We start from the raw sequence: 27,623 nt of genomic DNA, 5'->3' as shown, positions 1-27,623 counted from the left end.
CTCTCACCCACACACACACACACACACACACACACACACACACACACACACACACACACACGTATGTAAGCAAAGTACTGCACTTCACCTTTTAAATTATTGAGATAATATACTTATAACCAAAATTGGGTTTCTGCTATGACCATCTAGTACATGTGGTGATTGCGGCATCATAGACTTAAGTAGGAGCCCCGAGGTAGACCACGTGTGTCATCTGGAGTGTGAACACTTTGGCAACCCTGAGGAGGGGGGAAAAAAGGGATTGATGACGAAACAACACGTTATAACCCAGTGACACCGGTGTTGACAACAAACATGCCAGACCAGAACAACAATGATTTCGCCCTCAGGGGATGTTAGGTGACCATCATGCCATTATGGCTTTTTTTTTCTGCAGCTGCCAAGTGAGGAACATGCTGTTTTTCCCCAGAGCATTTAATCACTGTTTTATACTAGTGTAATTCATGTTTGTCTCATAACTGCTCCATAACTCAGTATTAAAATGAGCAATTAAGTTAGCAATGTGATCAGAAGAAGCTAGATTCTTCAATAAACAGTATAAGTCACATTTTCTTAGACAAAACAGCAGATTTGTTTGGTTACTGCTCTGAGTAAAATAAAAACTGTACATTCTCCACCAAACACACTACTTACAAAGATTTGATAGGAAATTCAAAATGATTTGGATTCAATAAAATGCTACTGAAGCCCATCACTAAACCTAGGTTACTGCTTCATGTCAGTGTCAGACATGAAGCTAGCAGGTAGTTTGGTAGTTGTTGACTGTTTATGACAGACACAGTTCTCCAAAATGTTCCTGGTAAAACTTCCAGGGGAACAGTATCATTATTTTAGAGTACTGCATTTGTTTAGCATTGTACTTCTAAAAAAACACTGTCAGACTCACAATGCAATATTTTTTTTTCATGCATTCTTCTTCCTTGTCATAAACCTGACACCTACGTTACCCACAGTGCAACTTGACCACCAGCAGTTTGGACAGAGATTCGGGTGTGTTATGCTAGTAGCGGCTAATGTAGCCTGCAGCAGAGATGAGCAGTGGGCTACACAGGTTCAGTAAGCTCACTTCTTTCCACATCCCAGATCTTTTTTATTTTTCATTTCAAACGTGTGGTCTCCAGCTCCAACCAACAATGACTGATGAAGAGACATCACTTGAGGCAGTTTATCTTCATGCAGCTGCACAAAAGACTTTTATATAATACTTTGTCACATATTCAGCATTTCTCCCAAAAAATTGGTGCACATTCCTTTAAGATGATCAAATTAAAAACCTCTGAAACCATTTATACCCTCTGCCTCTGCCCTAAATTCTAGGAGGAAAAGGTAGATGTTGTTTTAACTTACTATCTACTAATGTACTGTTTCCATTTTGTTTTTATTAAGTTACTGTCCTTTATCTTTTGGTTTTATATTTATATGTCCCATGTTTTTATGTGTGCTAAATGCATATATCCCACCGCTGCATACCCAATTACCCCACTGGGGACAAATAAAGTGATTGATTGATTGAAACAGGCTGGTATTAAAATCTGAAACTATCTAGACAACAGATTCTGGTCTGGAGTCTGATTATAAAATTTAACAGAACAATTTAAAATCATGAAATAAGATATTTTACTCCAATTGCTCAACCCTTGGGTGAACTTTTAATCATGTAGTTGTATTGAACTTCATGGATTCATATAAACGTCTACATACATATGACAACATAACATCCCACATACCATGTATCAAAGTAGATGGACACAAAATACAACACATACTGTAAATAAATTCCATAATCCACACAAAACATCAGTAAATTTCATTAAGAAATTACTCCACAGTTTAGAAATAACCATGTCACTATGTAGAATGAAGAAACTGGATTGTTACCTGCAGCCCGTTTTCTCTTTGGCCCCCTCTTGCTGGGCTTCTCCACCTTGGCTTTCTTTCCCTTTTTCCCTCTTTTTTCTTCATAGTCGCTTCCCCCATCTTCATCCTCCTCCTCTCCAAATTCGTTGTCTTCATCATCGCTGCCAAAGTCATCTGCGGCAGCAAAACAGAGGGAAGTCAGTGAGCCGGCATTCCAGTGTTCACTGTCCACTAATCAGAGTCCAGCTGTTTTCACAGAGCGCCTGAGCCAACCTCCTCGTCCAAAGCAGAAAACAGATTTTGACTTACCTGCTGAATCATTTTTGGATTTGGAAAGCTTATCATCAGAGTCCTCACTGCAACAAAGAAGAGAAAAAGAAACAAAATGTTAGCAACTAGAGGGAGGGTAGTGTGGAAGACCAGGATCAAAGCACAGATTTTATCTACATTTCATTTGGTACACAAATACCAAACAACCAAACAAGAAGTGGGGGTTGGAAAACCTAGAACTGGTCCTAGATTACTGATAACCTCCTCAGCAAAAATGTAAGAGCAATGCTTTTGTTTCTGATTCCATTGCATCCATCTGATTTTTTCCAATGCAGTTTACAAAACAAATTGTCTCAAGTTAAGTTCTTCGGGTGTGACATGCTGATTTGCTGATGAAACAGCATGATCATCACACAGGTGTTTATTCTTATGGGGAAGGTAAAGGGATGTGTTTTGCTGCACAACATGAAGCCACATATTTCAGAGATTGTGTACTCGGCATATTGATTGCAGGAATGTCCACTGATTGCTGTTGACGGTTTGCACCAGTATCCTTGAACATCACACGGACATCAAAAAAAAAAAAGAAAAAAAGAATGTGATACAAACATCTCTAACTGTATCGTCTACTGACTCTGCGTGTTGTGCCAGGACCCCGTGTTGTGTTTATTGAATTTTAAATTTCTTCTCAGTTTAAATGTGGCTAATCATCCACTAAAGATGACATGCTCCGAAGTTCTGCGTACATTATGTGGCGTTAAGACAACCAGGTTAAAATGCTCAGACAAAGCGAACACCACCTACTATGACATGAGTTACCAGTTTGTAATTCTCTGAGCAAAGCAGCTACTGCGCCACTCTCAATGCATTCCCCCCTTTTATTAACAATATTATGTGTTACAAGTATCAATAAGAGCAATAATAACTATTGGTACCAATAAGCTGTAGCAGTGCCTGATATCAGAACAGATCATTTCCTCTTGCTGTATATATCCATGATAAAAAGAAAAAGATAAAAATTCCAATATTTAACTATGGAGTAGTGGTTTCTGGTGTGCATTCTCCCCATTGAGAATCACTTTTAGAGAGGTAATACATCACACACTACACCCATGACCAATCGAATGCAGCACGTCTCCCTCCCTCAGTGTCCTCCTGCTGAGCTTCTTCCTCTCTTCCAGCACACCCACCAGCTCTGCTGTCTGACACACTGTCTCAGCACACCTGGCTGTCTAACCCACTAAACATGGATTTGATCAACTACCCATTTCCTCTCCTCTCTACCCCATGAAGGTTTACACACCTGCCCTACTACATCCTAGTGTCTTAGTGCTGACTGTGCCCATCTCCACCCTGCTTATAGAGTCTGCTGGATCCTCAAGGCCACACCTGCTCCTCTCTGCAGTGTGTTGACGTGGTGAAATCGTAGATGGCGCAGGATTGATATATATCGGTGCAACACATGTGAATGGGCTGTGTGTGCAATCCGAAAAATAACGATATAATCAGCCAATTTATAAACTCACTACATGTACTGTAGGAATGTGGTAGACACAGTCTCCACCAGGGGCTCACCTGTCATCCTGCGAGTTCTTTGAGCGCTTATGCTTCGGCTCACGAGGGGCTGTGCGCACCTTCTTCGGCTTATCGTCACCATACTCCTCATCTACGGAGAAAGGAACAAGATGTAGTCTTTTGCTCGCATTTATCCACACACAAGGACAAATTCATGCACCAATACATTTTTATTTGCCTTGGTAGCGCTCTCTTGATATATCTTTGCTTTTTTAATGGTAATTTTTGGAGTCTTTTTAAAAGTCTCGCTAGCAGCCTTCAGATGCCTTGCCAATCGTAAATAACTGGGATCAATGTTATATGAACAGACTAACTAACTAAAGCTATTATCTTGCTATGCTAATATATAATAGACTGATAGGTGTTTGTCACATTTTACATATTTTATAGGTTTAAAAGCTTCTTAGGCTACGTCCACATGACTACATTTTGGTTTTAAAATGCATCTCTTTTGCTACGTTTACTCCTCCTGTCCACACAACTCAGCACCTAAAACAGAGACTTTTGGAAACGCATTTGTCCTGATTTAGTTTGACAACTCTGGGATTGTGGTGTTGTACCATGCTAGCGGCACTTGTCTTTGCTAGCAGCTGTTGTTCAGTGAAATTCTGCATTTTAACGCTACAACTGTCTATAACTCGTCAGTAGTATTTTGTGCAACGTATCAGCTACAGAGTAGACAATCCACTTCCTGTTTACACCAGCTCGTACACATCTGGTGTACGTGATTGGATTGAAAACGTAGTAGTGTGGACGTAGCCTAGTCTGATAGCATGGGATTAAATAACCTAAATAACTGTGTTGTTATGACATCCCTAGAGCTGTTATCTTGACAGCTGGACTAATATATATATATATATATATATATATAAATAACAGGCTCATATTCTTTAATGTTAAAAGGTGTTTGTCACATTTGACATATTCTATAGGTTTTAGTGCTTCTTAGTTCCAGTATTGTCTTAACGTGGCTGACACAACAGTGCATTCTACCATACAGGGTTGAGCAATGTGACAGTATAGTGTACACCATGAGAGGATAAAAGTAAGTTTATCGTCCAAAGATGTTGTCGTAATAGTTAGTGGGAGCTATACCTTAAATATCTGGATGTTTTAGACATTTGTGTACAACTGTTCTACGGTAATATTATGTTTTTATATGATTTTTGCAACTTGATTTTTGAATCAAGGTGATGAATTACTATATATATATATAATATATATAATATATATATATATATAATATACACACACCACACACACACACAGCACACACACCACACACACACATACATACATACATACATACATACAGTTATGTGTGTGTGTGTGTGTGTGTGTGTGGACATCATGATGTAGAGCAGTGGTTCTCAAACTTTTTCACATCAAGGACCATAAACTGAAACAAATTAGACCACGGACCCTCATCTGATAAGTTTTCTGCTTTTTATTACAGAAAGTGTTCGAAACCAATGAACCAAAACATTCATACACTCTGTCATTGTGTTACTTGTGGATAGAATTATAGTGAAAATAAAGTATTCCCCTTTTTGCTGTGACCCCCCGGAACCCCCTCAAAGACCACTTTGAGAACCACTGATGTAGAGAATCATACATAGTGACAGTAAATTTCATCCATATTGCCCACTACTGTTACCACATACAGTCAATCACATGTAAAGCCTCTCTTACCTGCATCGTCAGACTCGTTGAATTGTGAGTAGTTCACTACTTTCCTGTTCCTGTGAAGAAGCACATAAGCAGCACAACACACACACACACACACACACACACACACACACACACACACACACACACACACACACACACACGACCATCAGATTACATTCAGGACAGAGAACAAGGTTGCTTCACTGCCCAGGTCTGATATTAGACAGGTTAATGGGTGCTGGAAGGTGGGGGGTGGGCTACAAATCTATTACATGTTGTGTCCAGCAATTCAACAGGCAGCATCAAGTCAGCTGTGTGTGAATGTCTGGACTGTATTATTTGGTTTGAGAGGCCACAAATAGCCTCCAGCTGGGGGCACTGAACTGGACACTGCTCTGCCTTCTACAGTTTCCACGGCTAATTTGGCAAAGTGTATGAGGGAAGCCTCAGGTGACAGCAGTCAACTTTAGTTCAGGTAACACACACCTTTAGAAAACTGGGCGGCAAGGCTGACAAAGACCTGAGCAACAGTTCAGGCTAAAACCACTGAGGAATCATCCCTCCTACATTTTAATGAAAGGTGAACAATGCCTTTAAAAAACAACTTATAGAGACATAAACCATACAATACATTAACAGATAAAAAAACAAAGAAAAAAAAAAAAACACCAGTGCAGTGACCACATCGAACAACTGGTGGCACCCGAGATCATCTGCAAGCTCTGCCTGGGAAACTATGCATCTGTGTATCTGAACCAAGCTGAATACCACACTGGAGAAGTGCAGTGTCTGTGGTGGTGGGGAAGGGGGGGGATGGGGTGGGCATCAGTGCCATAAACAAGTACATTTACAAGTACTTAGATTACAACAACAGGCACACACACACACTGACACTCACCAAAGTAAATGCCTCAGACGTGCCACAGCAGCTTTGCTCACATTGCCACTCACATCTCAGGGATATCAGAGAGAGCAAGGTGCTATTTTTCCAACCAGCTCTATTCTAATGAGACACCAAACTGTGGACAGGGTGATGTGTGATGTGGCAATCTGATGAAACAGTAGCTAGTCTCAGTCATGGGCTACAATGCAACGTATTATGCCAACTTTTAAGTCTAAAGTGCAGTTTTCATTCAGTGTTATGATTTGTTCTCACTCTGGAATGTGCATCACCTCTTTCCGTGCCATTACTTTCAAGCGCAAACTGGAGCAGGTGAAGGGACAACATCTAAAGTGTGTTCATGAGGCTGTGATGAAGCAGCTGTCGCAATTCATTAAAACAACAAAGATTACTCGATTAATCGATAGAAAATCAATCTACAACTATTTGTATCCATTTGTTTGACCGAAAAACGTATGTTCTGATCCAGGATTCAGCGTGTGCAGAAATTTAGCTTAATTTAACTTTTCCATTGCAAAAATAGCACGTTTAAAGTCACGCCACAGCACACCCTGACATGTGGTTTCATACTCAGATACATGTAAGCAGATTGCAGAACACTAACCTACCCTTTTTATTACAGATTAATCTAATGATTATTTCGTTAATTAATCAGCCAATCATATTCAATATAAGTAGAGAAAATGCCCATCACAATTTCCCAGTGGCCAAGTTGACTTAAAATGACTTGTTGTGTCCAAACCCAAACATATTCAGTTTACTATCACAGAAGACAAAGAAAACCATCAAATCCTTATAACTGAAGTAACTGCAAGAAGTTGATGTTTGAGACTTTAACAAAAGATCGGAAATCTTATTTACCTTCTATCAATTTACTGACTAACTGCTTCAACTCCAGCTAACCTATATCCTGCCTTTTTGTTTATTTTTTCCATGACAAACACCGCAGGTTAGTATATCACCATATCTCTACACTGAACTACAAACCCAGGGGGAATCCAAGTCCCGATTATGACGTGATTTTTTAAAACAAATATTTGTTACATCCTTCCCTGCGTCCCACATAAACTGGCATTCGAGCTTTAACAGGCAAATGTCTGCAAGTAAAAATTAAAATACCAAACATTTCCTGGTTACAGCTCATCACATATGATCATTTCTGACAACTTGTGATGTGCATTTGTTTTTTTTAAATCAATTATGAAAGCAGCTGTTAACTGAATAATTACATTTTTAAGAACAGCAAGACATTAGTAGTTAGTTATTTTGTTTCAGCTCGACTTTGCAAAGTTGCTGGTAGTTTATCAATTTTCTTGTTCTTGTGCTGACGCTACTTGTCATTTCTCTCATATACACACAAGCGCACTACGCACCAAAGGGCATTTGGAGTATAAATCAGTACATGTAGTGATGATCGTTATCCTCTCAGCAACTGACATGACCTGTTTCAAAACTTTAAACAGCTGTTCCAGACATAATGGCACATGTCGAAAATGGGACGTAGGAAAGTAATGGGTCATTCAGACCAAATTCAGCGATGTGGTAAAAAAACAAAAAACAAAGGACAAGGCACAGCACCGGTTCAGGTAGAAGTGAGACAAATAAGACACCAAATCAATGTATTGTAGTCAACAATAAGGGATGCACCAATCTGATCAGTTGGAATTTTAATCACCCCAGATACTGACACTGCTGGACAGAGCAGGTATTGGCTAGACCTGACCAATCCACATGAAACACAGTGTCCTTATCAACATAATGATAAAATTCACTGTGTCTACTGTTAGTCACATACATTCAGCAACAGCAGGTTGACAATTCAGTTTTTTGTGTCACAGGAATCCCCTTGTGCATAATATGGTCTTATTTATCAAAGCGAGTTCCACACACTAGAGTCCTGCAGAGTACTCCAAACCAAATCCAGACCTGACCCATACCCGTAAGGTTAATTAAACACACAGGCTACACACTTGCTCACTTTGGATTCAGACTGTGTTTAAGAGGAGCCTGCACGGTGGCTGGTCTGAGGTTATCTGCCGTTTTGTGTAATGTCCTGTCCCATTCAGATGTTCGCTCAATCAGCTCCCACTTGTTGATGTGATGCAAAGTGACACAAAGATAACCAATTCGGCAGTAATCATCTGTGCACATATGTAAATTGACTGCTGTCAGTCAGCTGGATCCTCAGCTCTGGAATGATGATGAATCGAGTAGTGAGAGGTTGTGTCAATTGTAAAAACACAATGGCAGCTAGTTAGGCTTGATAAAATTACACTGGCTTAGATGATTAATAAAAACATGCCTCTTTTCCATTAGTTTTTTGCATTTAGTTAATTTTTTTACCCATGCGTTACGTCAAATAGGACTGGACGATATGACTTCAAAGACTATTTTAAACTTCTACCTCGATTACGAATGAATGAACGATTACTTTGCCACTTATCAGTGTTTTGAGCCATGCACTCATCATATTTGGCAATGTGATTGTGTTCCAAATAAACAAACTGGTGGTGTTACCTTCGGTCTCTATTCATGTTGATGTCATCACTATCTGGTAGTCGTGACTGATAAGGCGGGTGGGGGTTTCCAAAAGTCTCTGTTTTAGGGGCTTGAAAACTCTGGAGTGGTGTGGATGTCGGGTGTAAACATAACAAAAGTGATGCCTTTTAAAACTAAAACTTATTAGTTTGGATGTAACCTGGTGCTCGGTATTTGCGTTTGTGTTATCGAATCACCAGCTTCGCTTTGACTGAACCTGGACTAACGTTTGTTGGACGGGCCGGAGGCACATGATTAAACATGAGGCAGGGGACAGTTCATGAATGCACGCATTAGGCAAAGTATTAACAGAATTAACTGACATGAGCAAGATTAAGATGGTCAGTTTCTAAATGTCGGTTTTGGTTCTTTTCCGGTAAACTACATTTTTTTTTACCTGTTACACATAAGTTTTGCGGGTGGGCAGGACTCTGCTACACACTGAAACAAGCTGCTGAAAAAGACAGATAGTAACAGATCAGGATTCAGTGTCAGCACATACGCAGTGTATAGTGTTGGGAAAAGTCAGATTGTTGCATTCCAATTAATAATACTATGAAGAGGGATTCTCCAACTTTGGAAATATATAATCACATCATTTATCCAACTGCCAAGTAGCTGTGCAGTACCAGCCCAAGGTAGATGCTAAGCTTCTTAAAGTGTACTTCATGTCTGTGGAGATACTGATAGTCCAGTTGGTGCATTTCCTTCCCAAAACTCACACAAACTTACTCCGTCTGTAGTCAACTAAAATTAACTAAAAGTAAACACACTAGTTTGTGTGTTTATTTTTTCGTTGTTGAAGTAACCACAATGGATCATTGTCCTTAACGGCCCTGCACTTTGGTAAAGCGTTTCTTAAATTAGAGATTCCAGATATGATACGTGCGCCTGAACTTATTGCGCACTGGTCATGGAAAAATAAAAGCCAATGACTTGCTATTTGTGTGTGAACACAAGTTTTATGTTAAGTTCTGGTGAAAATAGGCATCTGGTTGTATGATGCAAATATATGATCACCAAACAGCTTCTCTTGTGGTGTGTCTCTGACCTACATATGAGGCATGCCTGCAATGTAATGTGCATAATATGTAAACGTTTGTTTTCTTAAAAATTCTACTGTTGATTTATTTATTGCGATGCACTACTTTTTCGAATTCAAGTGGTCATCCCAAAAATATATATTAATAACACTAGTTTAAAAAGAATTAAGTTGTTATCAATTCCAGATGCCATCATTTTCATACAGCACCTAAAGAAGATCAAAATTGTAAAACACGTTCAATCAAGGAAAGCAGTAAAACCTTCCATATAGATCCAATAAATGAGGCGTTTACATGCAGAGAAACTGCGGGATTTCGAGGATCTACTTTATGTTACATTTGCCTCCATAAAATGACTTCTAATCAAGTTAAAGGGCATTTTAATTTGGATTAAAAGACACCTCATGCGTTATAATCACAGTGGAGATCTGGCACTGGGGGGGGTGTGGTGACTTTTTGTAGTTCTCCGCCTTCCTCTGACATCAGCCAGCAGCGTTAATTTACAGCCAGCGCTGAAAATGTAGATCCGCGCTCCCCAGTCTTTCCCCCCACCAACAACCACCTTTTCGTTGCCTAATACGCGATTTTCTGCCGGTTTGAAACGCCAAAAACGTTTTAAATGCAGTGTAATGCGATGTAATGGAGCCTACGGCATGACATGCCCAGTCTGCGCGGTTAACAAGATCAAATCCCAAGGCCGACCACCACCTCCTCCGTTTTTTTTCTCCTTTCTGTGGAGGGGGGCTACTAGCGTTTTAGAGCCTTCCCTGGATGAATGGGGTAGCCATATTCTCATTCTCAGTCAGAGAGGGAAAATATTATCAGGCCTGGTTCAAGTGAGCCGTAAAACGTAGCTGGTTAAATCACACCGACTAATTTTCCGCTTGGCCTACATAGCAGCCAACAATGCACATCGTGGATCCATTTAAAAGCATGATAGACACGACACACAGCGGCGTATCTCCACAAGATATGGCGAACAGTCCACACCGCTGGGATCCATGTTAGAAAAAAACGAGGGTGCACACACGAGAGGGGAAACACACACGCACACGTTCCCATTATTTTTTCATGAAATAAACAAATTCTCAGGTCATAAAACACAACATGGTCGAGACGTGCATGTTAACTGCGACGCCTGCCAGCACGGTGTCGTTATTAACTAACGGAGAGCACAGGACAGATTTAGCACACCTACCTCACTGGTCTTGACATTTTGCAGGAATACTGTAGAGGTTAAGGATGTAAGAAAGGGGGGAGAAGAAAAAAGCACAGGGAAAAAAAAGAAATATAGATTCCCGCTCTGCAAAACACTGAGGGGAGCGAGGTTGACGCACAACTCCACCGTCCGAGCTAGCGAGTGAAAATAAAAGTACGACAGCGACTTGTCCTCCAAACGCAAATATTCTTAATTTTTTTACCTTCAGCTACTCAAAATGGTGAATAAAACAAACTGAAACTGCAGCCTATGTGCAACCAAACCCGCGGCCTTGAGGGGTGGGTCCTGGACGATAAGCACCGCCCCCACGGAGCCCTGAGAGGAGCAACTTGGAGTTCTTCTCCTGCCATTGGCTGATTTGAACGACGAATTTAATTTTCATTGGATACTTTAGGTGCTAATCGGAACACTTTTAGCATACAGTTCCCCGCCTCCGATAGCAGGCTCGGTTGAATTAGCACTGTTAAGAAAACAAAAAGAGGGCCTCAGGTTGGATGCAAACATTCAATTCAGTGAGGGTCCCAAAAGACCATAAAGCAACATTGCAATTATAGGTTGCAACGCACATAAACACTGTGTATATGATGATGGAGTAATTAGACTTTCTGTGTTATTGCTGGTACTGAGACTAGCCTTCTTCTCTTATACCTGGCACTGCAGCATGAGATGCAGGCTGTAAGCACTTGTATCCATAGCATTACAGCTGTAAAGCCTATAACATTCCAGTTACAGGTCATACACTTTATTTCAGTGATAGATTTTTTATCTTCAGACTGTAATGAGAATCTAGAACTACATTTCACACAGCCAAATTCCCATTAATTTTTATGGAAAGCAGCCCCCATGTCCTCAAACTTGCATTGACCAGGATTACCTTGTATTTAACATTGCATTTTCAGTTGGTCTGAATGGGTCAACATATAGACCTGGCTGCATGACCCTGTTCCTGACCTGGGCTTATTTCTGTTAATTTTACACTTTGGTATGAAAGGGTGAACAGCAGTTTGTATGATAACTTTATGATTAATATATGATACTGCTGTATATATATAATGTGCATTACTTCATCCGCACTAATTTGAATCTAAAGTATTGGGTAAATTTGAACATTTTTAATGAACAAAAATCAGAGACTCTGTTTAGCAATAGACCCTGGTTTTTAAAATGGTGACCACCTGAAATTAGCTTCGACTGCAGAAAGGGAGCGTTCATCACCCTGTGATTGAAAGTATTGCTGTAGCGAGCCTCCAAGGCCCAAATACATGGGATTTAGGATCAATAACTACAAAGTTAATCATCTTAAGCCATTTCCTCTGCGGTTCTGATTGGCTGGCAGCTATCCATCACAATTATATATCCGAACAAAGAAAGTTTAATCACCATTTCCAACAAGACTGCATACCTTATTCATACACAATGTTTTAACTTATTTATTTATTTATTTCATTTTTACTGTTTATATGTCTAGGAACAAGTATATAGCATGAACCAACTGCACATACTACAGCATTTAGAGCCTTAGCTAATTTGCAATGCTCATTCCTAGATGGCCTTTATTTACATATGTGCACAAATCACCTGATGCACGTGGATCTGTTTTTTGTGCTTTACAGATCAAATTCCATCCATTTTCTTCTTAACATGCAATAGCAAACATGCTGTACAGTCCGTCAATGAGCTGTGATGACAGATAACAGGGAAAAAAATCCAAATATTAAATGCACTAATGTTCCTCTTCTGGTGGTGGAGGACTTCCATATGCTGTGACTTCTCTAAAGCAACAGCTTTTCATTGAGAAAGGGAACTGACAATCTTCTGAAGACGAAGTTTGTTGAAATAATGTAATACTTTTTCATATGGAGAGTACATGTATTAATGCACATGCTGATGGTAAAATGTTATGGTAAGTGTTATAACATGCTAGCAAGAGTGGGTCCACGCATTGATGTGCAATTAGAAACTATAGAGCACAGTCCTGCTCCGTCTCTGGTCAGAACCACAGAACCACTGTCTTATCTCATTCATTAAGGAACCAGTTCCAGCCTGAATTTCCTCAAAACTCATTTACTTTCCCAAAAAGAAAGCCAAGTTTGCTATGCCATGACTGACGTTATTGTCTTCACAGTTTACACTACGTCAACGTACTCTAGTCATAATCACAATTAAGAATCTTGTATTTTTTAAAGGCTGTGATATGTCCAACTTAAGACTCAAGACTGCAGACGATCAGTATTTGATTGCTTAAAGATTTATTGTACCTGAAGAACTGTTTTGCTTTAGTTTTGACAGCTAAGGCTGAGTCTGAGATGTTCTAAAATGGCCACCGTGCCATTAACATGGTACCAACATGGCCTTTCTTCTGCCAGAAAATGATTTGTACCTATTCCGCTGTGGCATCCTTTACTTGCTTGGTAAGGTAACATGGTAAAATTTTGCTTCCCAAAATTTCAAAATCAATTAATACATCTCATATGTAGAACAGCTGATAGCTGATTTGTTGTTCAGCTGTCACTGCTGTCCTTTTTTCTGTTGAAAACTGCTTTTCAGGTTGAATCTGATGGACATTACCTTTCTTCTGACATGGTCAAAACCAAACACTGGTTCAAAATATGTAGTGGTCAGTGATTCTTCATACTTTGTAAATTATTTAACCCTTGTTCATTGAAAAGTACAAATAAATGAAATGAAATGAAAAAGTCTTCACACTGTCAACATGACTTGAGGCAATGAAGAATAAAGAGCAAAAACATGCTCTCCAAAATTCTAAACATTGCAGGGAGGGTGATTGGCAAGTTACAAACAAAACAACTTTGCAGTATATTTGACAGTGCTGCACACAGGAAGGCTAAACACAGTTGCAGATACCTCACACCTACTACACTCAAAGCCGGTTCAGGGCCACCAGAATAAATACAAGTCTTTTATCCCCTTTCCGCTGCTACCTGCTCATTTGGACCGTTGTATGTTGCACATGTTGTATGTTTTTAATGGTGTGTTGTGTTATGCGGAGTGTATGTATTTTTTACTGAGCTATGGGAGAAGCCAAAGACAAAATTCCACTGAGGTGGACAATGAAGTCAAATCAAATCAAGGTTTTCACCATATGTGAGCCACTGGGAACTGTGAAAACAGTATCTTTTGAGAATAAATGATTATTTAAATGAACCACTACTGAAATTGATTTCATGTGGCTCACTATAGTTGCTTTCATCGTCAAACCCATCACTTAGTACACACAGAGATTAGCAGTGTACACATCTGGTACATTTTCTCAGCATTTCAAATTGAATATGTGGAAATAAATGTGTCCCGCAGCACAGCGGAAGGTAAAATGTCAATTACTTTACGGCAGTTTAATTGTTTGGCTTGTGTAGAGACATATAATTAAAATAGCTATGACACTATGAAGTTGTATTGCAACAGTCTTTTGTTGAAAATTCCAGCTGAGTGTTCGAGGCTCTGGGTGGAAGCAACCTTTGTTTTTTATGCTCATTGAATTTCAGGTCCACCCACACATGTGGTGAGTTTGAGTAGGTTCTGTCCAATTGTAGGCTGAGCTGAGGGCTTGTTTGGAATGTGAGGTTTGCCCATAATGTTGTGTGTGTCAGTGTTGGAAATGATATAAAGTTGCTGTACCCTGATCAGAATACGAGATGTTGCTCAGTATTTTGGCAGTCGTGTGTAACGTGATGAGAAACTGTTAAGATGCATGCCTCGTCTCTGTCTCTCTCTCTCTCTCTCTGTGTCTGCTGGTCTATCTCGCTCTCTCTCTCTGTCTCTCTCTTGCTTCTTCCACATCAGACAGACTTCAGCATCATCCCAGGGATGATGCTGTAGTGAGGAGCAGGTGTGTTGCCATGGCAACCAGGGAAGTGACTCTCGCCTTTCTCTTTGTGACTCTGGATCAGTCTTCACTCCCAGCTCTGCGTCCTTCAGCCTGCAACTATAGAAAAGTCCTTGAACCTCTGAGACGTGTTCATATAACACCTCTGGGGCTGATCGATAAGGAAGAGTTTGTGCACCATCCAGTGTCTGGCAGGTATGGAACAGTTCTGACCTGCAGCTAAAAACTCTGTAGATTATAGACTGTGCAGATACGTGGAATTCATTGTTTTATTCACTCAAATCCACGTCTCATGTCCAGCTGTCGAGGTGTGAGACATTTGATTTCCACTGGCATAATGTTGAGCTGCAGACAGAAAAGATCAATTGGCAGCTCCCTACACCATTTTCTCATCTGTGTAGCACTGCCCCCCTTTGGCTTACGTGTCAAACTGCAATGCAGCAAGAAGAATATCTGCAAATACAACCTGATGTAACACAGGTGCTGGAGAAGCCTATAATAGAGCTTGGAGTTTCATAATGGAGGCTCGGCAAATGTTTTTCATCTAACACAGATTAGATTTGACTTTTTGAGAGGGGGTATGTAAAGACTGCTGACAGATGAAAGAGAACTGTCTCAGATTCTCAAAGTCTCTGAACTCCACTGGAACAATAAACAACATTCATCCAAAACATATGCCTTCATTTTTTTGGTGTTATGATGATGGTGGTAGAAGTGGTGGCAAATAACTAGTACATTTACTCCACTACTGTACTTCACTACAGTTTTGAGGTATATGTACTTCTACTACTCCTCCGCAGATCAGAGGCAAATGTATTTTTCACCCCGCTACATTTATGTGACAGCCATAGTTGAAAAGTCATATGATAAGCTTAGAAAATGAAAGATTAAACCAGTGGTTCCCAAGCATTTTCACTTCTGATCCCTTAAAAAAAAAAAAAAGTCTACCCAGGGCTCTTTGTCACATTCCAGGTGTCTGTGAGTTGTGAATTGTTACCAATTGATTTCTAATCTAAATTTTAGATGGTTAAATTTCAGAGGAGGTAAAACTACACGGTATTTCACAACTAAAGTCAAGATTATAGAACTGTACCGAAAAGAGGAAACCCATCAGATTTATATTTTGACTTACCTAACTGTATAAAGTAGTTAAAACTAGCTCCACCTGGAGCAACCACAACAAAATTTATTTTCCAGGTACTTCCTGATTTACCTGATGGACTTCACCTATTTGAGGTGGGAGGTTCCAAGATGTCCCCTCTCTCTCTCTCTCTCTCTGTCTCTCTCTCTCTCTCTCAGCCCTCTTGCGAGGTGGGTGGCTTTCAGGCACCCAACTTGATTTTGTTTGGTTGTATATAGTGTTTGGTTGAGGCCTCAGTTCTTGTACATGTAGTTTCAATCGGCTTTCATTTTCCTAGCACCAACACCTACACTACACTTCTGACTTCACATTTTCTAGTTTGCTTAGGTTAAATTGAGTTATCCTTAATAAATTTGGTTTCTTTAAAAGGTCACTGTGTGGACCTCCCTTCTTGGTTATGCTCCTAAATGAGCCAGGCATAAGAGATGCATCAGTATTAAAGGTCCCACGTTGTAGAAAGTGAGTTTTCCATGTCTTTTTTGATTATGAAGCAAGCATAGGTGCTGAAAAAATGAGTATTTATTCAGCACCTACACCTGCTTCAGTATCAAACACTCTATCCACAGGGATTGTTAGTTGTTTAAAAATGTGGAGGAAACGCTGCAAAATCGTTGGTCTGGAAGCCTTTATCATTGCACTGCCTTCCCAAGGATAGTAATATTAGAAACGCCACATCATGGTGGAAAAACATCCATATAAACAACAAGTCCTCCTTCAGCATAATCTGTTCATCTATTATTCATCCTGATGCTCAGCATGTTTCAAATACTCACATTTTCACTGAAACATGTCTGACTTCCCTGTTTCCATCTCCATCATCACCTGTGACCCTGTCAGTCCTGTTAGCCGGAGTGTGCGTGTCGGTTTGTGAATGTGAGAGTGCTTGACTCGTGATTAAAGATTAATGAAACTATAAAACACACATGAGAATGCAATCATTCGTGAACAACATTTGTTCAAAGATGTCTAACAAATATGATGTATGAAAACATATCCACAAAAGGACAGAAATACAAAGGAGAAAATTTTGAAAAAAGCAACCTGGGGGCTGTTGTGTCTCAGTGCTGTGGGATATTCCTTTAGTAGCACTGCACATCTACACAGGTGCTTTCACTTATTGTAGTTAATAAGCCCTGTGCTCCAGTTGCAGCTGGGCTGACTTTAGCTGGAAGAGGTCACCGAAAGTCACAAACAAATAACAGTGATGTCGGCGTGACAGTTTCCACCCCAACACGTGTAACAAAACTAATAAGATGGCCAGAAGGATGTCAGTCAAGCACAGTCCGGACACACCCACATGGTTGTCAGACAAAAGCCGCAGTCGAAAAGTCAAAATATTCTCCTGTCCTATCCACTTTTCCTTGATGGAAAACGCCGTGAGGTCAAGGGAAGATGTGAAGGAGAATTCATAAGGACTTAGGAAAAGACGTTCTGACTGCTTTTACACTAGGCTTTTTATTTTAAACTAACTTTATTCATAACACATGGACGATAAATCCTCCTTTTCCAACGACAAAAACAAACAGGATTAAAATGTTAAAATAAGATAACATGAAAGGAATACACAAGAGAAAGTTGAGCCTGTTGTATCTTTTTTTCATTCACAATGTTAAATATAGTTAAAACAATTCATTTATTACTCTACATTTACATATTGTAGATGAAAAGTACTTTCCTTGTTGTTTTGTGAGAAATTACTATGTAGTTCAGTGATCAATACATGTCACAAGGTGGCAGTAATGGTTTTGATAAAAATTAAAAGCATGAGTGAGATGAGGTCAATGTAATGATGCACATTTTTTCAGTAAAGAAGTTCAGAGTTAAAACATGATGCTCTGGTCATTTTTTTTTGTATGAGTTACAGGTAAGTCCCCACAGAGCCATTAAAATAATAATTAAATGAAAAGAAGGAACTGGACAAGTGATCAGAATAAATTATATTCAGGCATAAGTATATAGAGTTTCATGGCATGGGATTTTTTGACAGTTTTATACATTTCTCAAGAGAGAAAATTCATTTCTAAAGCAACATTTATGTGTATAGTATTTTATTATGATGATGATATTGTCAGATATAAATTCAATATGCTTGTTCTTCATGATGACGCTTAATGAGAAGAAATTTATGGATTTATGCCTCAAACAATCAGATAAGGATTTCCATTAGTGTTGGCTTAATGTACAAAAATAGATGCTCTGATGTTTCTACATTTACATGGGTTTGCTGTGGTGAAACAACCATGGTGCATCACTTTAAATGTTGCTGTGGCAAGGAATTGTGGGACAGCATTATCTCCTTTCCTTTCCTAAAGGAAGGTCCAATGTTTCCTATGCTAAAGCAGATAAGATAGGAAGCACTGATGCTCATTTCCGTATCAGCTGGAGAATACAACCAGCTCTAATCATGGCTGACACTTAACGTACAGGAACAAGTTCAATAGAATAAAATCAAACTGAAAAAAATAGTCATTCAATGAAAGTGTATGTAAAACTGATTTGCAGAAAAATTACTTTGAATACGTGACTTTGTTTGAGACTGTTCACCGCTACAACACAATATGACCTCCATTTTTACCGAGTCTCTAGGTCTTGTCCAGGGTGCCTGTGTCAATGTGTATTAAATAGTTTATTAAAGGCTAATAGTTAGTAGTTAAATGACAAATATTTAACTGTTAATAGTAGTAGTAGTTAACATCATTTCAGCTGTCTCTCCCATTGGTTACACTAGCAAGATTAGCTAGGCTAAGCACTAACACCCAGTTAAGTTTAAGGGTTCTTTTGCCCACATTATATAACTTTAACAATTATGATGATGGCAAAGCTTTCAGTTCGAATCATCACCGCCACTGCTGCTAGCTGTTTAGGTATATTTATTTGTATATAGTATATGTTACATTTTACAAGCCTGGTTCCAGACCTCTGTATCAAAACCCACATTTTAGCAGTTTAGAAAAAGTGAAACAACAATTCAGGCAATTCAGTTTGATCATCACTGATGTGGTGCAAAAGTGTTGATGCAGCTAGTTATATGTTGATCTGTCTTTACTCCTGCTAATGTTGGAGTAAAATACCATCAACATCATCTCTCTATGATCTGCAGTCCACCTTGTATGGGAGTATATTTTCTAAATTGTGGTTGTACATTGCCAGGATTTTGTGCAATTATCCTCTTTGCCCTGACAGGGAAGTGAAGGAACAGTCAAGCGAGAGAAAGAGAGAGACAGAAAGTGCAAGTCATAAACAGCTGTTTCTATGCGTGTCCCCCTTCTGATTTTGAGTGATTATTGTGAATACTCTGATTATTAAATGTAAATAATTAATGCTTTGTTTATGACGAGAGTTTTGTTTAGTTTCAACATAGCTATGAAATGTATTTGTCATCCTACTGTGGTTGTGTTCACAAAGACAGAGAGAGAGAGAGAGAGTTTTTCTCAGCATATAGGGAAGCCTATGCCAAAAAAAAAAATGGAACCACTGATTGAATCTTTAATCTGGTATTTATTATATAATCCTTTTTTTTACATTTCTTAATGTAAATCTGAAAAGTAACAGCAACTATATCTGTCATCCATCCATTAGCTATACTGCTCATCCTCATAAGGTCGCAGGGCGGCTGGAGCCAATCCCAGCTGACATTGGGGCGAGGGAACACCCTGGACAGGTCGCCAGTCTATCACAGGGCTGACATATAGAGACAAACAACAACTCACATTCACACCTATGGGCAATTTACAGTCGCCAATTAACCCGCATGTCTTTGGATAGTGGGAGGAAGCCGGAGTAACTGGAGGAAACCCACACACAGAAGCACAAGGGGAACAAAGAAACTCCACACAGAAAGGCCCCAGGTTCAAACCTTCTCACATTGAGGTGACAGTGATAACCACCGCACCACCGTGTGTCTGTCAGATGAGGGTTGAAAGTAAAAAGAAGTCAAAAGTAGCATCAAATAGAAATACTGAAATGGAGTACAAGTATCTCAAAATACTTGAGTACTAATACATTCCCCCACTGCTGCTCTGTACTAAACAGCTTTGCTTGGGGCCAACTTGTAGTTTAATCTGGCCCTGCCCTGGTGTTGCATCTGATGCTGAGCGAACAGCCGAGTACTGTCAATCTACACAGCCACCCAGTGGACAGTTTTGAACTACTGTGTCAGATGTAACAGAGTACTGATGAGATTAGGAGCCAGGTATTTCTGTGAACACATCCTCTTCACTTCACTGCTCCTCCTAAAGAGGGCAATGCAGGACTGCATTTGGCCCCCAGTGTAACTGGATTACAGCTTGCCAGAGAGCAGAGCATTGCTAATCCTAGTCAGCCACTAGTGGTGGATGCCCGCTGGCCAAATGTTTGACTCACTACCTCTGTCTATGTGTGTGCGAACGTCTGATTAAAATGTCTCTTGACCTGGCTGTGACACCCTCAGTTGGTGAACTCATTGTTTGACAATCTGCAAACAACCTGCTGATGCTCTGAGAGAGAAACAGAAAAAGCAACAGGGTTAAGAACTTCCATAAATGAACCTCCTATTCAAAGGCTTATTGTGCCTCCTGGCACAATGATTGTTCTTACACATCATCCTCCTCCACTTTGGAGTTGATTCCCTCATTTTCTCTGCTCTGTTCTTAGATGAGTAGCTGCAGGCAGTGCTGTAGATAACTGGAGCAAAAAAAAATACAGGGGGTGTGAGAGAGATAGATGGAGAGGAGGCTGTGCTGCTTAACTTAATTCTCAACTCTATGATTTATGTAAAGCACGTGCATGTGTAGAAAATAGTGCTAGACACACAAGCACACAAACAGACTGACAGCCTTGCAATGGTGTTAAATGTTAGTTGAGATAGTTTACTAACTACACATTAGTCAGATCAATACTCACCGATCATGATATAATGGACCTAAATTACAAATAAACACATTCACTGGATGATCCAGTTTCATAGGGACTATTTCTTTGGTCGGAAGAGGCTTACGTGTTCAGAGTTAATCCACAGCAGTGCCTTTTGTCACCAACCTGTTCAGAAGGATACACTGATAGCATTTTTAGCACCTGGTAACAATACTGCAAAACTGAAATGATTTATTCATGTGTCTCCTCAGTTACTATTGTAAGAATGAAAAATGCGAGTTATACTTTGCCCTTTAAGTGCCAGAGTTTTTACAAAACATAAAACACCCTCCAGCTCTGCTGACAAAGAGCTGACTGACGCGTTCGCCTGATGAGCTTCACTTGACTTTGTTTTCTTCCCCATCAGAAGTTAGTCCATCTTGTACTTTGCTCGTCTTTTTTGCTTTCTGAATAGATCCTGCTGTCCTGAATCTAAATAAGTGTGCTGGCATCACAGTGCTCTTGCTTCTTTATCATTCCCAAATTAAACAGATTCAAAAAACTTTTTTTGACATAGCAGGAAAAGTGGCGGAACTACGTTAACATTAATGATGGCATCCCTCCGGCGGTCATTTGAAAGCCGTGCAGAACATAGTAATATAATTCAGAACTGAAACAATTAGTCAAGTTACTCAGTTAGTTGATCAAAAGAAAATGAATCTGCAACTATTACTCATTTTGATCATTTTTCAAAAGAACTTTCATTGGTTTAACATTGTTTTTGTGAGGATTGTTGCTTTTGTTTGACACATGAAAGTAAATTAAATATCTTTTCAGGTTTTTGAGCTGTTGATGAGAATAACTGAACATTTTTTTCTATTTTTTGACATTTCATAGAGTAAACAACTGATCAATAAATCAAACATTAACAGATTTAGTGATAGTCACAATTATTATTAGTTGCAGCCCCTGTGTTATTAGTCACATCAGTGTTTGACGGATGGGAACTCTGGTATTTCATGTGTGAATGTCTGAAATGCCAATAGTCAGGGGCTGTACTGAACTATAATTTTGAGGTGCTTGTACTTTGCCTCAGTGTTTCCATGTTATGCTGAGTTGTACTTCTACTCTTCTACTACTTGTACATTTCCAGGAGGAAAGATTATGCTTTTCACCCTACTACATTTATTAAGGTGCTTTAGTAACTTCTATTTAATTTACAATATCTTATGTTTCACATGACGGTAGACTTTGGCCAATAACAGCTCTTTTCGTCTTGGTTTTCATTTTGGGGCCCATGTTAACAGGTTAGAGCCGATACACTGCGTCTCCCAGCAAAAAGAGACAGGGAAAAGAACTAAGTCATACTGACAACATATCACCAACATCACATGAAACTGACACCTTTCAGTCTAGTTTCAAAGTCTAGGCTGAATCTATACATGTCACAGACGTGTCAAAATATAAATATATATTTGAACCATTTTAGCAGCTGCATGTGGAGACGGAGACACTTTAGTGATGTTTTCTGTCAAAAAATAAAACAGAAATTAATTTGTAATGAAAAGAAATCCAACCTTCGAGTAACCCGCAAACTCCTATGTAGAAAGATAGAGCAGCAACACAGCAGACACGCAGCTGGTGTCAACACACACGCATGGGCCTCAGCAGTTCAGCGACGCAGCACACACGACGCAGGCAGTGAGTTACAGGTGTAAATGTGTTGTAGTGGTTGATTGTGTAGGTAGATTTGCCACGAAAGCAGGTGATGATTGGCTGTGTTGAATGTTGCTAATAATTTAGCCTTCTGCAGGAGGACGGCTGTATTTTCAAATTCTGACTTCTTTTTCCTAGATTTCTGCCTACCACAGCTTTAAGGGCTGCGCTATGGTGCCTGCAGTATACTGTATACATACTAAAGTACATACACATGCATATATACTACCAGTCAAAAGTTTTAGTCATCCCCATCTTTCCAGTTTTTATTGAAATTTAAGCAGTTCAAGTCCAGTGAATAATCTTAAATGGTACAAGGGCAGAGGCGCAGCTCGTGAGCAGGGATGGAGATGGATGTTAATGTCAGGCGAGGAGCATTTCGGGTAAGAAGGTTTATATGCTTGATAAACATGGGCAGACTCAGAATCAACTCTTTTGGTCAAGTGTGTTGGAACGTACAAGCAGTCTGATTCTGGCTCTGCGTCACTCTCAGAACACAAATTTACAGAATAAAATGCAGACATGCAGCTGAAGACAGATATAAAGCTAAACAAATAGAAGCAAACCTGATTATATATTGTAGCTTTTAAGAGACAATACGTATGTACAAGCTGCAGAGCTGCAGCTTGTGAACAGGCAAGACAGACAACTGCTGTGGGCCCCAGGCTGTTAGAGGGCCCGTGAAGGCTGACAAACTTTACTCCACAGCCGTGTCTCAAAATGCGACTCTCTCTACCTTAAACAACCAATGGAAGATTTGCGATGACCTCTCAGTAGGAAACCTCCCTAAAGGTACGCTGAAGTTACGCCCCATTCACAGCTCATTCACATGTTTGTCTGGCTGATGATTGGTCGACTGAACAGAGCCACATCAGAGCTCATTCACTTCTTGACCAATTTTTTTTGCCTATAGGGCCCCACCGGACTCTAGAATCGCCACTGTACATAGGTTAATGATAGTGGCCAAGAAAAAAAAAAAAATGCTTTGCTCACCAAAAACTGAAAAATCATGAACATTTCAGAGAAAACGGGGCTTTTTCAGGGATGAAGAAATAGGTTAACTTATGGCTTTTCTGCAGCAGTGGAAAGAAATGAAGCCTTGAAAGATGATCCACAAGGTGCCTTAACTTTTCTTGATGTCTTAAAAACCCACTGTGTTTGAACGACCTGTGTTCCAACACCCTCTGATGCACTATCAGGACTGTAGGACTTAATGCTGTACTGCAGGAAGTATTACTGTGTATTGCTATCAGAATGGAGAGGAAAGACAAGTGGCAAAGGAAGACAGACCGGTTGGCCAGCAGTTGATCCTACAGCGAGATACTGAGCCAACACATTGGAAGAAAAGAAGAAGACAGTGGCTTCACATGATGGAACGAGTCAAGCATTTAGATTAAATTTAGGATTTAAGATTCCACCATTCATTTTTTTCAATCATTATTATTTATTTGACATTTCAGAAACACTGACACATTGGATTACGTAAATTTACAGCTGGAAAAATGGATGTGTTTTAACCAGTAGTGTACATATAGGTACAGTGTCTACATACAAACACATGAACACAAATTTACACATTTCATAAAGGGGATTTACCTAAACTTTTCTTTTTCCACCAGTTGTTTTCTGACTTCCCCTTTGTTCTGAATTAATATTATCTAGCGGTCACTGTGACCATGACAAATTTAGCAAATAAGCATCATTTAGGAGCAAGGAGGCATAGTTTGACCTACATAGTATTAGATAGCTCCATGCCTGCCACTTTCCAGATCACAGACTTCATGTTATGAATATATGTCAGAAAATTGCCTTTACTCTAAGAGTAAACACAAAGCAATAAAAATTTGATCACATAAAAGAAAGAAGAAGCAAACCAACACTTGGTCATGTTGCCGCTGTGCCTCTGTTTTCTTATTCACATGCGAGTTTGGATTGATGCCTGTCAAGCAACGTGTCTGTTCTCCCACATTTACTTTCTGATTTGATTTCAGTGAAGCCTCTCAGCGCAGCACCGGCAAAGCTTTCCCTTTACAACGTGGAAGGTTGGCTAACGAGAAACATCTGAATAGGTCTACACTTTGAAAAGCTGCGGCATTCACGCGGCAACTCCTGACTGCTTTTAGTGGGTCAGTCTGAAGCAAAAAACAAACAGAATGAAAAGGCGGGAGAGGCGAAGTGCATCTAAAACTTGCGCTGGTTTCTCAGAAGACAGGAGCCGGTGTAAACACGGGATTTGTAAACAAAATGGGAGATGAAACGGTTTGACTGAAGTTTCATTATCAGCTCTTGATGCGAGAGTATCCCGACGTTATGTTGAAGGTTTAAAGGTTGGAATGAAACTAGGAGCGAGGCGAGAACTGTGTGTTCTTGACAATTCCCCACTCTCTCCCTGAACAGAGATGCTGACAGTCGTACGGCTTGAAATGTAAATAGGTCCAACATTAGTATGCAACCGTCATCCCGTACTCCGTTTTTGTGTCTGTGCATGTGTGTGCGTGTGTGTGTGTGTGTTTAGGCTCGGGGGGGGTAACAGTAGGGAATTGGAGTATTTGATCAGACTCCCCTCAGTTTTGTGTGAATCTCAGTAGCAGGAGTTCATCTGCGGGACAGTCAGTAGAGCTGAGCACATCAGCTTTATTGCAGTGTTTGTCAGATTTTGGGAATCATGCATACAGTGTGTGTGTGTGTGTATGCGTGTGTGTCACGGTGAGCTCCCGCATCTGTCTCCTTCCATGTAGCGCTCCTCCATCCCACACATCCAATGCACAGGATATCACTGCGACATGCAAACAGTAAGCCGCGAAACTCCTACACATCCAAGTATTATTCTTCTGTGTGTGTGTGTGTGTGTGTGTGTGTGTATCTCCGGGCTCTTTGTCTGCCACGTTCACCGGTAAGTGAACCCTTGTCCCTGAAAATCCAAATGACACAGTAAACTGTTCCTGTCATCCATAAATCCAGGCAATTATCCTCTCTCTCTCTCTCATACACACACACACACACACACACACACACACACACACAAACACACACACACACACACACACGCAAAAAGCAGATATGTTGTATACACCAACATTTTCAATGTATGTGTGCCAGTGTGTTAATCTGGCACCTTTTATGCCAGTTGGCAGGGAGTGAAGAAAAAAAGAGGAGGAGGAGGAGGAGGAGGAGGAGGAGGAGGGGCTCGGGAGTTGTTTCAAACTCAAGGCCAGACATGATCTGCAGAAGCTCTATAAATCCTTTAAAACTCTTCAAATGAACTTAACTCATATCAACAGAGGAATTAAACACAATCTCAACACTGGATTTAAACTTTAGTGAGGTTGAAGTTGTCTGCAGGATGCGCAGATGTGGTCAAACAGTCAATTGTGTACTACAGTGTGTGTGTGTGTGTGTGCGTGTGTGTGTGAGCACACACATACTCTACGCTGCCGCTGCCTCTGGTTACTGTGGAGTTCTTTATGAACAGGATCAGTCAGGATCTAAAGGGATGGATTTAATAAATGTGGGACATTTATAAATTTAGAAAAGACAGCTTCCCACTGTGTGTGTGCTCATCTGCTTTCCTGTTTAAAGCTGCACTAATCCAGGTTTTTATATTAACAATGGGTCAAATTTTTAATGTGAAAGTGGGAGTTTGTGGTGATGAACTTATGGAGAAGTATCACCTGACTCTGCAGTTTCCCTCAGCTCTGCAGAGTATTTTAGCCACCGGGCACCTGCTTTCAATGAAAAGGCTCTGTTAAACACACTGTACAACAACGACAACAAAAAACTTGATTAATGCTGCCTTAAAGTCATAGCATGTCATTTTTCCACATTAAAATGCCTAAAAATATATAAGATGTTGTTGAGTTGTGTATTTGCATTATCCCAAATGTTTCCATCACTTTTCAAACCCAGGGAAATATGTGATTGTAATCACTGTAATGCTCTGCTTCATCTGGTCACCTGTCATGACATTACATCCCCTGTGCGCATAGGTCAGCGTTGTGGTTGCCTGACTTAAGCTCAAAATTGAATTTGATCTAGTTTTAAATCACATTTTTTAAGATAATGTTTTCAACTATATATTTTAAGCAGATGAAGGATTTTAGTCATCGGACGTCTGGATCTTAAGTTATCAGACAGAAAAGCTGAGCAAATGTTCTCCCATGATCCCACGCTATTTCACGATGTCACCCAATGCTGTGTTTTGTTGTTGTCTTGATTGAGAGACTGCTAGTGGCAGGAGTTACATACTGTGCGTTTAAGCCTTTATATGGTACAGATAAAAGATGTATGTCACACATCACTCGGATATACAGTTTGTGCTGTGATGCTATAGGAAACTGTGATATCAACTTGATTTGCACTGTTGGGAAATAAAGGACACCAAGTAAAATGTTTCCATTTATGAAATGTTTGGTCCAATAAGTCAGTGCTGATTGCTGAAAAAGATTCTCCTTCCACTTGCACTAACTTGTCCTGTGTGTTAGATATCAGGTACCAATAGAAATATCAATAAAGCATTGGTTTACTAGTTATCATTGGTGCTACATATATACAGTACATAACTGGGGACATTGTGGCTGTATTGTATGCACCAAAACTACTTGGGTATCGGGACGCCCCGGAGGAGCTTTGTCAAGTCTGATGATGACAAAAAAACAGAATGACTGAAGACAAACAGTGTGCATGTTTGAAAGATGTGCTTTGATAAGTGCTTATTAGAGGGTCCAATGAAAGATGCTATCAAGTTGCATTATGGGAGGTGTAAGATCCAGTATTTTTGGAGCTTCATCTATATTAGGATCTTAAAGTCAGGGTCTTTTTTACTTTGATCTTTTTTTTCATTTGGCTCTCACATGTCTCCCAACTGTATGGAAGTACATTATTAAATCAGTGCAATCCTCTTTTAGAAAGTTAAGTTTAAAAATAGACCTTAGGCCACAATAGTGTGTCAGAACATTGGTGAAAGAGGAACAAAAAGGTAAGTCATTGATGAAAGGTAT

At 39.9% G+C, this 27,623-nt stretch overlaps 1 protein-coding gene across 1 annotated transcript in view; it reads right to left on the bottom strand.

Annotated features, from left to right (window-relative positions):
• Positions 1 to 11,324, bottom strand: part of nucks1 (nuclear casein kinase and cyclin dependent kinase substrate 1) — a 17,943-nt gene extending 6,619 nt beyond the window's left edge. Inside the window, exons 1-5 of the mRNA XM_022745608.1 lie at positions 11,075 to 11,324; positions 5,416 to 5,465; positions 3,724 to 3,814; positions 2,188 to 2,234; positions 1,900 to 2,052 (exon numbers count right to left, since the gene is read on the bottom strand). Coding sequence (XP_022601329.1) covers positions 1,900 to 2,052; positions 2,188 to 2,234; positions 3,724 to 3,814; positions 5,416 to 5,465; positions 11,075 to 11,091 — 358 coding nt within the window. The 5' untranslated portion in view covers positions 11,092 to 11,324. The remainder of the gene's footprint in view (positions 1 to 1,899; positions 2,053 to 2,187; positions 2,235 to 3,723; positions 3,815 to 5,415; positions 5,466 to 11,074) is intronic.
• Positions 11,325 to 27,623: the final 16,299 nt, after the last annotated feature.

This window comes from Seriola dumerili, unplaced genomic scaffold (genome assembly GCF_002260705.1).
Source record: "Seriola dumerili isolate Sdu_G_001 unplaced genomic scaffold, Sdu_1.0 BDQW01000088.1, whole genome shotgun sequence".
In the NCBI taxonomy this organism is placed as follows: domain Eukaryota; kingdom Metazoa; phylum Chordata; class Actinopteri; order Carangiformes; family Carangidae; genus Seriola; species Seriola dumerili.
The sequence above is the reverse complement of the archived record's forward strand: the minus strand, read 5'-3'. Positions and strand labels throughout refer to the sequence as shown.